The sequence below is a fragment of the Nerophis ophidion genome, linkage group LG22, assembly GCF_033978795.1.
Source record: "Nerophis ophidion isolate RoL-2023_Sa linkage group LG22, RoL_Noph_v1.0, whole genome shotgun sequence".
NCBI classification, from domain to species: domain Eukaryota; kingdom Metazoa; phylum Chordata; class Actinopteri; order Syngnathiformes; family Syngnathidae; genus Nerophis; species Nerophis ophidion.
This window is the reverse complement of record NC_084632.1, coordinates 11,863,483-11,878,499: the sequence shown is the minus strand read 5'-3', so window position 1 is coordinate 11,878,499 and position 15,017 is coordinate 11,863,483. Positions and strand designations below refer to the sequence as shown.

The 15,017-nt window shown below is 36.0% G+C and overlaps 1 protein-coding gene across 1 annotated transcript in view; it reads left to right on the top strand.

Moving 5' to 3' along the window:
- The first annotated feature begins 258 nt into the window (after window positions 1–258).
- LOC133540574 (arf-GAP with coiled-coil, ANK repeat and PH domain-containing protein 2-like) overlaps window positions 259–15,017 on the top strand; it is a 1,007,806-nt gene continuing 993,047 nt past the window's right edge. Inside the window, exon 1 of the mRNA XM_061883285.1 lies at window positions 259–317. Coding sequence (XP_061739269.1) covers window positions 298–317 — 20 coding nt within the window. The 5' untranslated portion in view covers window positions 259–297. The remainder of the gene's footprint in view (window positions 318–15,017) is intronic.

Genomic DNA, 15,017 nt, shown 5'->3' with positions numbered 1-15,017 from the left:
TGGTCACTCCGTGATCACGTACGACCGCCAGACACTTCTGGATGTGGACGAATCAGGCCGTTTTGGACTGATAGACACTTGCGTGCTAGACTTGCTAACTAGCATGGGAATACATCGGCGGCTACATCCAGCGGCCTGTGAAGCAGCGGAGTCTAGTAGCAGCGGGGGCCGTCTACGGAGCAGACGCCAGCGGTGTGATCGGAAACGCGGATGCCGAGCGGGGCTTAAAACAAAGCAGAAGGCTAATCCCCACAGAACACCACTTTCCTCCATCCCGAAGACGGATTTAGATGGAAAATGCGAGACTACTGGTCTGGGTAAGGAGTCAGTTAAATTAGAACACGTTTTTTCTGCTTTGAGTGTTTCAGAGTTGGACATGTGTTTTACCGAGGTGGCTAACTATGATGCGTGCAGTTTATCAAAGCAACAATCAAACAATCGGAAAATTCCTGTCGTATCAATTCCTAGATATGGTCGTAACTATACTAAATGCACTGGGCATAATAAACACAACATTATTAATATTGCTACTACGGATAATTTGATCAAAAACTCCATAAAACAGCCCACTACCTATAATATAGGTTTTTTAAACATAAGATCATTGTCTCCTAAAACGTTGTTAGTTAATGATATTATCAGAGACAACAATCTTAACGTCATCGGTCTCAGCGAAACCTGGCTTAAACCAAACGACTTTTTTGCGCTAAATGAGGCATGTCCTCCTAACTTTACACATGCACATATTGCCCGTCCGCTCAAAAGGGGTGGGGGGGTCGCACTAATATACAACGAAAACTTTAACCTTAGTCCTAACATAAATAATAAATATAAATCGTTTGAGGTGCTTACTATGAGGTCTGTCACACCGCTGCCTCTACACCTGGCTATTATCTACCGCCCCCCAGGGCCCTATTCGGACTTTATTAATGAATTCTCAGAGTTCGTTGCTGATCTAGTGACACACGCCGATAATATAATCATAATGGGGGACTTTAATATCCATATGAATACCCCATCGGACCCACCGTGCGTAGCGCTCCAGACTGTAATTGATAGCTGTGGTCTCACACAAATAATAAATTAACCCACGCATCGCAACGGTAATACGATAGACCTAGTGCTTGTCAGGGGCATCACCGTTTCCAAAGTTACGATACTCCCGTATACTAAAGTATTGTCCGATCATTACCTTATAAAATTCGAGGTTCAGACGCATGTTCGTCAAACTAATAATAATAATACCTGCTATAGCAGCCGCAACATTAATACAGCCACAACGACAACTCTTGCGGACCTACTGCCCTCGGTAATGGCACAGTTCCCAAAGTATGTGGGCTCTATTGATAACCTCACTAACAACTTTAACGACGCCCTGCGCGAAACCATTGATAACATAGCACCGCTAAAGTTAAAAAAGGCTCCAAAAAAGCGCACCCCGTGGTTTACAGAAGAAACTAGAGCTCAGAAATTATTAAGTAGAAAGCTGGAACGCAAATGGCGCACGACTAAACTTGAGGTGCACCATCAAGCATGGAGTGATGGTTTAATAACTTATAAACGCATGCTTACCTTAGCTAAAGCTAAATATTACTCAAATCTCATCCACCGTAATAAAAACGATCCTAAATTTTTGTTTAGTACGGTAGCATCGCTAACCCAACAAGGGATTCCTTCCAGTAGCTCAACCCACTCAGCTGATGACTTTATGCAATTCTTTAGTAAGAAAATTGAAGTCATTAGAAAGGAGATTAAAGACAATGCGTCCCAGCTACAACGGGGTTCTATTAACACTGACACGATTGTATATACGGCGGATACTGCCCTCCAAAATAGTTTCTCTCGTTTTGAGGAAATAACATTAGAGGAATTGTTACAACGTGTAAATGGAATAAAACAGACAACATGTTTACTTGACCCTCTTCCTGGGAAACTGATCAAGGAGCTTTTTGTATTATTAGGTCCATCAGTGCTAAATATTATAAACTTATCACTTTCCTCGGGCACTGTTCCCCTAGCATTCAAAAAAGCGGTTATTCATCCTCTTCTTAAAAGACCTAACCTCGATCCTGACCTCATGGTAAATTACCGACCGGTGTCTCACCTTCCCTTTATTTCAAAAATCCTTGAAAAAATTGTTGCGGAGCAGTTAAATGAACACTTAGCGTCTAACAATCTATGTGAAACCTTTCAATCCGGTTTCAGGGCAAATCACTCCATGGAGACAGCCCTCGCAAAAATGACTAATGATCTATTGCTAACGATGGATTCTGATGCGTCATCTATGTTGCTGCTCCTCGATCTTAGCGCTGCTTTCGATACTGTCGATCATAATATTTTATTAGAACGTATCAAAACACGAATTGGTATGTCAGACTTAGCCCTGTCTTGGTTTAACTCTTATCTTACTGATAGGATGCAGTGTGTCTCCCATAACAATGTGACCTCGGACTACGTTAAGGTAACGTGTGGAGTTCCCCAGGGTTCGGTCCTTGGCCCTGCACTCTTCAGCATCTACATGCTGCCTCTAGGTGACATCATACGCAAATACGGTATTAGCTTTCACTGTTATGCTGATGACACCCAACTCTACATGCCCCTAAAGCTGACCAACACGCCGGACTGTAGTCAGCTGGAGGCGTGTCTTAATGAAATTAAACAATGGATGTCCGCTAACTTTTTGCAACTCAACGCCAAAAAAACGGAAATGCTGATTATCGGTCCTGCTAGACACCGAACTCTATTTAATAATACAACTCTAACATTTGACAACCAAACAATTAAACAAGGCGACACGGTAAAGAATCTGGGTATTATCTTCGACCCAACTCTCTCCTTTGAGGCACACATTAAAAGCGTTACTAAAACGGCCTTCTTTCATCTCCGTAACATCGCTAAAATTCGCTCCATTCTGTCCACTAAAGACGCTGAGATCATTATCCATGCGTTTGTTACGTCTCGCCTCGACTACTGTAACGTATTATTTTCGGGTCTCCCCATGTCTAGCATTAAAAGATTACAGTTGGTACAAAATGCGGCTGCTAGACTTTTGACAAGAACAAGAAAGTTTGATCACATTACGCCTGTACTGGCTCACCTGCACTGGCTTCCTGTGCACTTAAGATGTGACTTTAAGGTTTTACTACTTACGTATAAAATACTACACGGTCTAGCTCCATCTTATCTTGCCGATTGTATTGTACCATATGTCCCGGCAAGAAATCTGCGTTCAAAGGACTCCGGCTTATTAGTGATTCCCAAAGCCCAAAAAAAGTCTGCGGGCTATAGAGCATTTTCCGTTCGGGCTCCAGTACTCTGGAATGCCCTCCCGGTAACAGTTCGCGATGCCACCTCAGTAGAAGCATTTAAGTCTCACCTTAAAACTCATTTGTATACTCTAGCCTTTAAATAGACTCCCTTTTTAGACCAGTTGATCTGCCGTTTCTTTTCTTTTTCTTCTATGTCCCTCTGTGTATCGGCTGGGGACATCTCTGCGCTGCTGGTCCGCTACCCTTGGGATGGTTTCCTGCTGGCTCCGCTGTGAACGGGACTCTCGCTGCTGTGTTTGGACTGGACTCTCGCGACTGTGTTGCATCCATTGTGGATTGAACTTTCACAGTATCATGTTAGACCTGCTCGACATCCATTGCTTTCCTCCTCTCTAAGGTTCTCATAGTCATCATTGTCACCGACGTCCCACTGGGTCATTATTGTCACCGATGTCCCACTGGGTGTGAGTTTTCCTTGCCCTTATGTGGGCCTACCGAGGATGTCGTGGTGGTTTGTGCAGCCCTTTGAGACACTAGTGATTTAGGGCTATATAAGTAAACATTGATTGATTGATTGATTGATAATGTGGGGCGGTATAGCTCGGTTGGTAGAGTGGCCATGCCAGCAACTTGAGGGTTGCAGGTTCGATTCCCGCTTCCGCCATCCTAGTCACTGCCGTTGTGTCCTTTGGCAAGACACTTTACCCACGTGCTCCCAGTGCCACCCACATTGGTTTAAATGTAACTTAGATATTGGGTTTCACTATGTAAAGCGCTTTGAGTCACTAGAGAAAAGCGCTATATATATATAATTTATATAATTATATTTGCTAAAAATATTTGTGAACGACTTTCCCTGTCGGCGCTTGGGTTCCACTGGCCACCCAGGAAGGACATCTCTTTTGCAGGTTTGACTTGTTTATTTTTCAATAAAGCTTCAGTGTAGATTGGGTCGCTTTTCAGCTCCTTCCTCCACTGCTCGTTCACGGTCTGCTTTTCAGCCGCCGTTGTCGTCGTCCTCGTCTGCTCTTGGGCGCTCTTGCTTCTTCGTCGTTGCTGCCGGCTCTCCTACTCCTTCCGCCCCGATCTCTCCTCCTTCTCCCCTTTTATACACTGTGAGGAGACAAGTCAATTGTGTCCCGGTGTGTGAGCCACGCACCTGATCTCGCTCGTAGCGTCGCTCCCGGCACGCCCCGCCTCTCCGCTCGGTCATCGTCTCCGCCTCCTTGCCGCCATCTTGGCCCAGGCTCCATCGTGCCCCGCCCAACTGCTTGTTCGCCGGCTCCGCCTCTCTACATATTTTAACCCAATTATGTGAAATGACATCATCTCCCACGGCACACCAGACAATATCTCGCGACACAGTGGTTGAAAAACGCTGGATTGGATAATAACCACACATCTTTAAAATAACAGTATCAAATATTGGGTAGCAGACGTTTTGCTTCAAAGCCAGTTAGCTTGAAGAAAAACCAGAGGCAAATTCTAAGAGAAGTGAAGTGATACAGGTTAGTGGTAAAAAAAAAAAGGATCAAGTCATATGTTGTTAGTGACGGAGAGAGATATTTACATGTATTCATATTTGAGAGTTATTTCTTTATATTCATAGTCATATTTGAAAACAGCTAGTGTTTTTCCATTTGTACTCACTAATAGTACACACAATTTTATACTTTGTACACACTAAAAGTACACACTATTTAATACTTTGTACTCATTAATAGTACACAATATTTTATACTTTGTACTCACTATTAGTACACACTATTTTACACTTTGTACTCACTACTAGTACACACTATTTTATACTTTATACAAACTAGTAGTACACACAATTTTATAATATGTACTCACTAATACTACACAAAATGTTATACTTTGAACTCACTTATAGTACAAACTATTTTACACTTTGTACACACTTTTTGTACGTTATATATACTAATAGTACACACTATTTTATAATTTTTCACACTAATAGTACACACTAGTTTATACTTTTTACACACTAATAATACACACTGTTTTATACTTTGTACACACTTGTAGTACACACTATTTTAAACTTTGTACACACTAATAGTACACAATATTTTAAAATTTGTACTCAATAATAGTACACACTGTTATAAAATTTTACACACTAATAGTACACACTATTTTATACGTTGTACTCACTAATACTACACACTATTTTACGCTTTGTACTCACAAAAAGTGCACACTGTTTTATACGTTTTACACACTAATAGTACATACTATTTTATACTTTGTACAGACTATTTTATACTTCGTACACAATAATAGTCCACACTCTTTTACAGTTTGCACTCACTAATAGTACTCCCTATTTTATACTTTGTAAACTAACAGTACACACTATTTTATACATTGTACACACTAAAAGTAAACACTGTTTTATACTTTGTACTCAGTAATAGTACTCAGTAATAGTACACACTATTTTATAATTTGTACTCACTAATAGTACACACTATATTATACTTTTTACACACTATTAGTACACACTCTTTTATACTTTGTACTCACTAAGAGTACGGACTATTTTATACTTTGTACTCACTAATAGTACACACTAGGTTATACTTTGTACACACTAATAGTACTCACAATTATATACTTTGTACTGACTAATAGTACACACTTTTTTATAATTTTATACACTAATAGTGCATGCTATTTCATACTTTAAACGCAGGAATAGTACACACTATTTTAAACTTTGTACTCTCTCATTGTACACACAAATGTATACTTTGTACACACTAACAGTACACACTATTTATTTATAATTTGTATACACTTATAATACACACTATTTTATATTTTGTACACACTTATAGTACACACTATGTTATACTTTGTACTCACTAATAGTACACACTGTTTTATAATTTTACACACTAAGAGTACACACAATTTTATAGTTTGTACTCACTAATAGTACACATTATTTTACACTTTATACACACTGATAGTACACACTATTTAATTCTTTGTACTTACTAATAGTACACACTATTTTATACTTTTACAAACTAATAGTACACACAATTTTATACTTTGTACTCACTAATACTACACAATATTTTATACTTTAAACTCATTTATAGTACGGACTATTTTGCACTTTGTACACAATTTTTTGTACGTTATATACACTAACAGTACACACTATTTTATACTTTTTACACACTAATACTACAAATTATTTTATCCTTTTTACACACTAATAGTACACACTATTTCATACTTTTTACACATTAATAATAAACACTTTTTTATACTTTGTACACACTTATAGTACACACTATTTTATATTTTGTACACACTAATAGTACACACTATTTCATACTTTTTACACATTAATAATAAACACTTTTTTATATTTTGTACACACTAATAGTACACACTATTTTATACTTTGTACTCACTAATAGCAAACTCAAATTTATAATTTTCATACACTAATAGTACTCACTATTTTAAACTTTGTACTCAATTATAGTACACACTATTTTATATTTTGTAAACTAATAGTACACAATATTTTATACTTTGTACACACTAAAAGTAAACACTGTTTTGTACTTTGTACACACTAAAAGTACAAACTACTCTATACTTTGTACTCAGTAATAGTACACACTATTTTATATTTTGTACTCACTAATAGTACACACTCTTTTATACTTCGTACAAACTAATAGTACACACTATTTTATACTCTTGACACATGAATACTACATACTATTTTATACTTTGGACGGACTATTTTATACCTCGCATACAATAATAGCACACACGATTTAATACTTTGTACACACTAATAGTTCACACTATTTTACACTTTTTACACACTAATGGTACACGTTATTTTATACTTTGTACACACTAATAGTACACACTATTTTACACTTTTTACTCACTAAAAGTACACACTGTTTTATACGCTTTACACACTAATAGTACACGCTATTTTATACTTTGTTCTCACTAACAGTACACACTATTTTATATTTGTACTCATTAATAATACACACTAATTTATATATTGTAGTCACTAATAGTACATACTATTTTATACTTCGTACACACTAATAGTACACACTATTTTGTACATTGTACACTGGAATGGTACATACTATTTTATACTTTGTACAGACTATTTTATACTTCGTACACAATAATAGTACAAACTATTTTATACTTTGTACTCACTAATAGTACACACTATTTTATACTTTGTACTCATGAATAGTACACACTGTTTTTGTACTCACAACAAGTACACAAGGGTTTATACTTTTTACCCACTAATAGTACAGACTCTTATACTTTGTAGTCATTAATAGTGCACACAATTTTATACTTTTTACTCACTAATAGTACACTCTATTTTCTACTTTGTACAAACTAAAAGTATACACTGTTTTATGCGTTACACACAATAATAATACACACTATTTTATACGTTTTACTTACTAATAGTAAACACTATTTTATACTTTTTACACACATTATACACACTAATAGTACACACTTTTATACTTTGTACACACTAATGGTACACACTATTTTACACTTTTTACACACAAATGGTACACATTATTTTATACTTTCTACACACTAATAGTAAACACTATTTTAAAATGTGTACTCACTAGAAGTACACACTGTTTTATATGCTTTACAAACTAATAGTACGCACTATTTTATAATTTGTACCTACTTATAGTACACACTGTTTTATACTTTGTACACACTAAGAGTACACACTATTTTATACATTGTACTCACTTATAGTACACAATGTTTTATAATGTTACACACTAATAGTACACACTATTTTATACTTTGTACTCACTAATAGTGCACACTATTTTATACTTTGTACTCACTAAAAGTACACAATATTTTATACTTTAAACTCACTTTAAGTAGACACTATTTTACACGTTGTACACACTTTTTTGTACGTTAAATACACTAATGGAACACACTTTTTTGTACGTTATATACACTACTGTAACGTATTATTTTCGGGTCTCCCCATGTCTAGCATTAAAAGATTACAGTTGGTACAAAATGCGGCTGCTAGACTTTTGACAAGAACAAGAAAGTTTGATCACATTACGCCTGTACTGGCTCACCTGCACTGGCTTCCTGTGCACTTAAGATGTGACTTTAAGGTTTTACTACTTACGTATAAAATACTACACGGTCTAGCTCCATCCTATCTTGCCGATTGTATTGTACCATATGTCCCGGCAAGAAATCTGCGTTCAAAGGATTCCGGCTTGTTAGTGATTCCCAAAGCCCAAAAAAAGTCTGCGGGCTATAGAGCGTTTTCCGTTCGGGCTCCAGTACTCTGGAATGCCCTCCCGGTAACAGTTCGAGATGCCACCTCAGTAGAAGCATTTAAGTCTCACCTTAAAACTCATTTGTATACTGTAGCCTTTAAATAGACTCCCTTTTTAGACCAGTTGATCTGCTGTTTCTTTTCTTTTTCTTCTATGTCCCACTCTCCCCTGTGGAGGGGGTCCGGTCCGATCCGGTGGCCATGTACTGCTTGCCTGTGTATCGGCTGTGTATCGGCTGGGGACATCTCTGCGCTGCTGATCCGCCTCGACATCTCTGCGCTGCTGATCCGCCTCCGCTTGGGATGGTTTCCTGCTGGCTCCGCTGTGAACGGGACTCTCGCTGCTGAGTTGGAACCGCTTTGGACTGGACTCTCGCGACTGTGTTGGATCCATTGTGGATTGAACTTTCACAGTATCATGTTAGACCCGCTCGACATCCATTGCTTTCCTCCTCTCTAAGGTTCTCATAATCATTATTGTCACAGACGTCCCACTGGATCATTATTATCACCGATGTCCCACTGGGTGTGAGTTTTCCTTGCCCTTATGTGGGCCTACCGAGGATGTCGTGGTGGTTTGTGCAGCCCTTTGAGACACTAGTGATTTAGGGCTATATAAGTAAACATTGATTGATTGATTGATAATAGTACACACTATTTTATACTTTTTATACACTAATAGTACACATTATTTTGTCATTTTTACACACTAATAGTACACACTATTTTATACTTTTTACCCATTATAATACATACTATTTTATACTTTGTACACACTAAAAGTACAGACTATTTTATACTTTGATAGTACACACTATTTTATAATTCGTACTCACTAATAGTACACACTAGTTTATACTTTATACACTAACAGTACACACTTTTATATTTTGTACTCACTAATAGTACACACTGTTTTATAATTTTACACACTAATAGTACACACTATTTTATACTTTGTACTCAGTAATAGTACACACTATTTTATACTTTGTCTTCACTAATAGTCCACACTATTTTATACTTTGTACTTACTAATAGTGCACACTATTTTGTACTTTGAACGCAGTAATAGTTTTGTACTTTATACTCACTAATAATACACACAATTTTATATTTTTTACAGACTATTTTATAATTTTTACACACTTATAGTACATACTATTTCATACTTTGTACACACCAATCTTACACAGTTTTACAATTTTACACACTAATAGTACACACTATTTTATACTTTGTACTCACTAAAAGTACACAATATTTTATACTTTAAACTCACTTTTAGTATACACTATTTTACACGTTGTACACACTTCTTTGTACGTTATATACACTAATAGTACACACTATTTTATCATTTTTAAACACTAATAGTACACACTATTTTATACTTTTTACCCATTATAATACACACAATGTTATACTTTGTACACAATAAAAGTACAGACTATTTTATACTTTAATAGTACACACTATTTTATCATTCATACTCAGTACACACTAGTTTATACTTTATACACTAACAGTACACACTATTTTATACTTTGTACACACTAAAAGTATACACTATTTTATACTTTGTACTCACTAATAGTACACACTGTTTTATAATTTTACACACTAATAGTACACACTATTTTATACTTTGTACTCAGTAATAGTACACACTATTTTATTCTTTGTCTTCACTAATAGTCCACACAATTTTATACTTTGTACTCACTAATAGTGCACACTATTTTGTACTTTGAACGCAGTAATAGTTTTGCACTTTGTACTCACTAATAGTACACACAATTGTATACTTTTTACAGACTATTTTATAATTTGTACACACATATAGTGCACCATATTTCATACTTTGTACACACTAATAGTACACACTATTTTATAATTTTACACACTAATAGTACACACTATTTTATACTTTGTACTCAGTAATAATACGCACTATTTTATATTTTATCCTCACTAATAATGCACACTATTTTATACTTTGAACGCAGTAATTAGTACTCACAATTTTATACTTTGTACAGACTATTTTATGATTTGTACTCACTATTTTATACTTTGTACACACTAATAGTACACACAATTTTATATTTTGTACTCACACTAATAGTACACACTGTTTTATAATTTTACACACTAATAGTGCACTATTTTTATACTTTGAACGCATTAATAGTACACACTATTTTAAACTTTGTACTCACTAATAGTACACACAATTTTATACTTTGTACACACTATTTTATAATTTGTACAAACTTATAGTACACACTATTTTATACTTTGTAAACACTAATACTACACACTATTTAATCCTTTTTACACAGTAATAGTACAAACGGTTTTATACTTTGTACACAATTATAGTGTACACTATTTTATTTTATACTTTGTAAACTAACAGTACACTATTTTATACATTTTACACATTAATAGTACACACTCGTGGAGAGGGGCGTGGTCCACGTGTTCCCTGCAGGCGGGGTGTGTGCAGGGGTCCCGTTCATGGAGCAGCCAACAGGTGAGTGTATATCTCAGCTGGAAGGAGTTATGTCACTCACCTGTTCCTTTATTAGCAGCGCCGTAGACCATGAGCGGGGGGAGATGGTTGGACAGGAGCAAGAACCAGAGTGAGAGAGAGAGAGAGAGAGAGAGAGAGGACGACAAGACGCTGACACCACACTTTGATGAAAAGCACAAAAGACTTTTATTGTAAAATAAAAGAGTGTTGTACCCTAAAAGCTCTGGCTGTCCTGGCAGTGTGTGGTAATATGAGGAACCCACTGGAGAGCGACCTCCCCCAACACTATTTTATACTTTGTACTCACTAATAGTACACTCTATTTTATACTTTGTACTCACTAATAGTACACGCTATTTTTTCATGTTGTACTCACTAATAGTACACCATCTTGTATACTTCGTACACACTCATAGTAAACACTGTTTTATACTTTGTACACAAGTATAGTACATACTCTTTTATACTTTGTTTTTATACTTTGTACACTATAATAGTACACACTATTTTATACTTTGTACTCACTAATAGTACACACTATTTTATCATTTGTACTCACTATTAGTACACACTATTTTTATAATTCGTACTCACTTATAGTACACACTATTTTATACTTTTTAAAAATCAATAGTACACACAATTTTATACTTTTATACTACATAATGTTTTATACTTCAAACTCACTTAATAGTAACACACTATTTTACACGGTATTAGCTTTCACTGTTATGCTGATGACACCCAACTCTACCAACACGCCGGATTGTAGTCAGTTGGAGGCGTTGTCTTAATGAAATTAAACAATGGATGTCCGCTAACTTTTTGCAACTCAACGCCAAAAAAACGGAAATGCTGATTATCGGTCCTGCTAGACACCGAACTCTATTTAATAATACAACTCTAACATTTGACAACCAAACAATTAAACAAGGCGACACGGTAAAGAATCTGGGTATTATCTTCGACCCAACTCTCTCCTTTGAGTGCACACATTAAAAGCGTTACTAAAACGGCCTTCTTTCATCTCCGTAATATCGCTAAAATTCGCTCCATTCTGTCCACTAAAGACGCTGAGATCATTATCCATGCGTTTGTTACGTCTCGCCTCGACTACTGTAACGTATTATTTTCGGGTCTCCCCATGTCTAGCATTAAAAGATTACAGTTGGTACAAAATGCGGCTGCTAGACTTTTGACAAGAACAAGAAAGTTTGATCACATTACGCCTGTACTGGCTCACCTGCACTGGCTTCCTGTGCACTTAAGATGTGACTTTAAGGTTTTACTACTTACGTATAAAATACTACACGGTCTAGCTCCATCCTATCTTGCCGATTGTATTGTACCATATGTCCCGGCAAGAAATCTGCGTTTCAAAGGACTCCGGCTTGTTAGTGATTCCCGAAGCCCAAAAAAAGTCTGCGGGCTATAGAGCGTTTTCCGTTCGGGCTCCAGTACTCTGGAATGCCCTCCCGGTAACAGTTCGAGATGCCACCTCAGTAGAAGCATTTAAGTCTCACCTTAAAACTCATTTGTATACTCTAGCCTTTAAATAGACTCCCTTTTTAGACCAGTTGATCTGCCGTTTCTTTTCTTTTTCTTCTATGTCCCACTCTCCCTTGTGGACGGGGTCCGGTCCGATCCGGTGGCCATGTACTGCTTGCCTGTGTATCGGCTGGGGACATCTCTGCGATGCTGATCCGCCTCCGCTTGGGATGGTTTCCTGCTGGCTCCGCTGTGAACGGGACTCTCGCTGCTGTGTTGGATCCGCTTTGGACTGGACTCTCGCGACTGTGTTGGATCCATTGTGGATTGAACTTTCACAGTATCATGTTAGACCCGCTCGACATCCATTGCTTTCCTCCTCTCTAAGGTTCTCATAGTCATCATTGTCACCGACGTCCCACTGGGTCATTATTGTCACCGATGTCCCACTGGGTGTGAGTTTTCCTTGCCCTTATGTGGGCCTACCGAGGATGTCGTGGTGGTTTGTGCAGCCCTTTGAGACACTAGTGATTTAGGGCTATATAAGTAAACATTGATTGATTGATTGATTGACTTTGTACACACTTTTTTGTACATTATACACACTAACAGTACACACTATTTTAAACTTTTTGCACACTAATAGTACACACAATTTAATCTTTTTTTTACATATTAATAGACTTGTCCAGGGTGTACCCCGCCTTCCGCCCGATTGTAGCTGAGATAGGCGCCAGCGCCCCCCCGCGACCCCACAAGGGAATAAGCGGTAGAAAACGGACGGACGGACACATTAATAGTACACTATTTTATACGTTTTACACACTAATAATGCACACTATGTTATACTTTGTACACACTTATAGTACACAGTATTTTATGCTATTGTATATAGTAAACTCTTTTTTATAATTTATGTACACAAATAGTACTCACTATTTTATACTTTGTACTCACTAGTAAAAACTCTGTTTTATCATTTTATGAACTTATCGTACTCACTATTTTATACTTTGTACTCACTAATAGTACACACTATTTTACATTTTATACACTAATAGTACACACTATTTTATACTTTGTCCAGTAACAGTACCCACTATTTTATACTTTTTACACACAAAAAGTATACACTATTTTGTACTTTGTACACACTTATAGTACACGCTATTATATATTTTGTACACATTAATAGTACACACTATTTAATAATTTGTACTCACTAATAGTACACACTATTTTATACTTTGTACACTAACAGTACACACTACTTTATACTTTGTACACACTTATAGTACACACTTGTATATATTATGTGCACATTAATAGTACACACTATTGTATACTTTGTACACACTAATTTAAGATTTGTACACAGTTATAGTACACACTATTTTATACTTTGTACACTAACAATACACACTATTTTATACTTTGTACTCACTAATAGTACACACTATTTTATACTTTGTACACAATAAGAGTCCACAGTATTTTATACTTTGTATACACTTATAGTACACACTATTATATATTTTGTACACATCAATAGTACACACTAGTTTATACTTTGTACTCATTAATAGTACACACTATTTCATACTTTGTACACTAATAGTACACACTGTTTTATACTTTGTACACACTAAAAGTAAACACTGTTTTATACTTTGTACTCACTGATAGTACACACTATTTTATAAATTGTACAAACTTATAGTACACACTATTTAATACTTTGTACACACTAATAGTACACACTATGTTATACTGTGTACTCACTAATAGTACACACTGTTTTATAATTTTACACACTAATAGTACACGCTATTTTATACTTTGTTTTTAAGTAATAGTACACATTATTTTATTATTTGTACTCACTGATAGTAAACACTATTTTATACTTTGTACTCCCTCATAGTACACACTATTTTATTATTTGTATTCACTTATAGTACACACTAATTTATACTTTGTACTCACTAATAGTACACAATATTTTATACTTTTTACACACTAATAGTACACAGTCTTTTATACTTTGTACTCACTAATAGTGCAAACTGTTTTATATGTTGAATGCAGTAATAGTACACACTATTTTATACTTTGTACTCACTAATAGTAAACAAAATTTTATTCTTTGTACACACTATTTTATAATTTGTACACACTTATATTAAACACTATTTTATACTAAGTACACACTAATGGTACACACAATGTTATGCTTTTTTACTCACTAATAGTACACACTGTTTTATAATTTTACACACCCATATAGTGCACAGTATTTTATATTTTGAACGCAGTAATAGTACACACTATTTTAAAC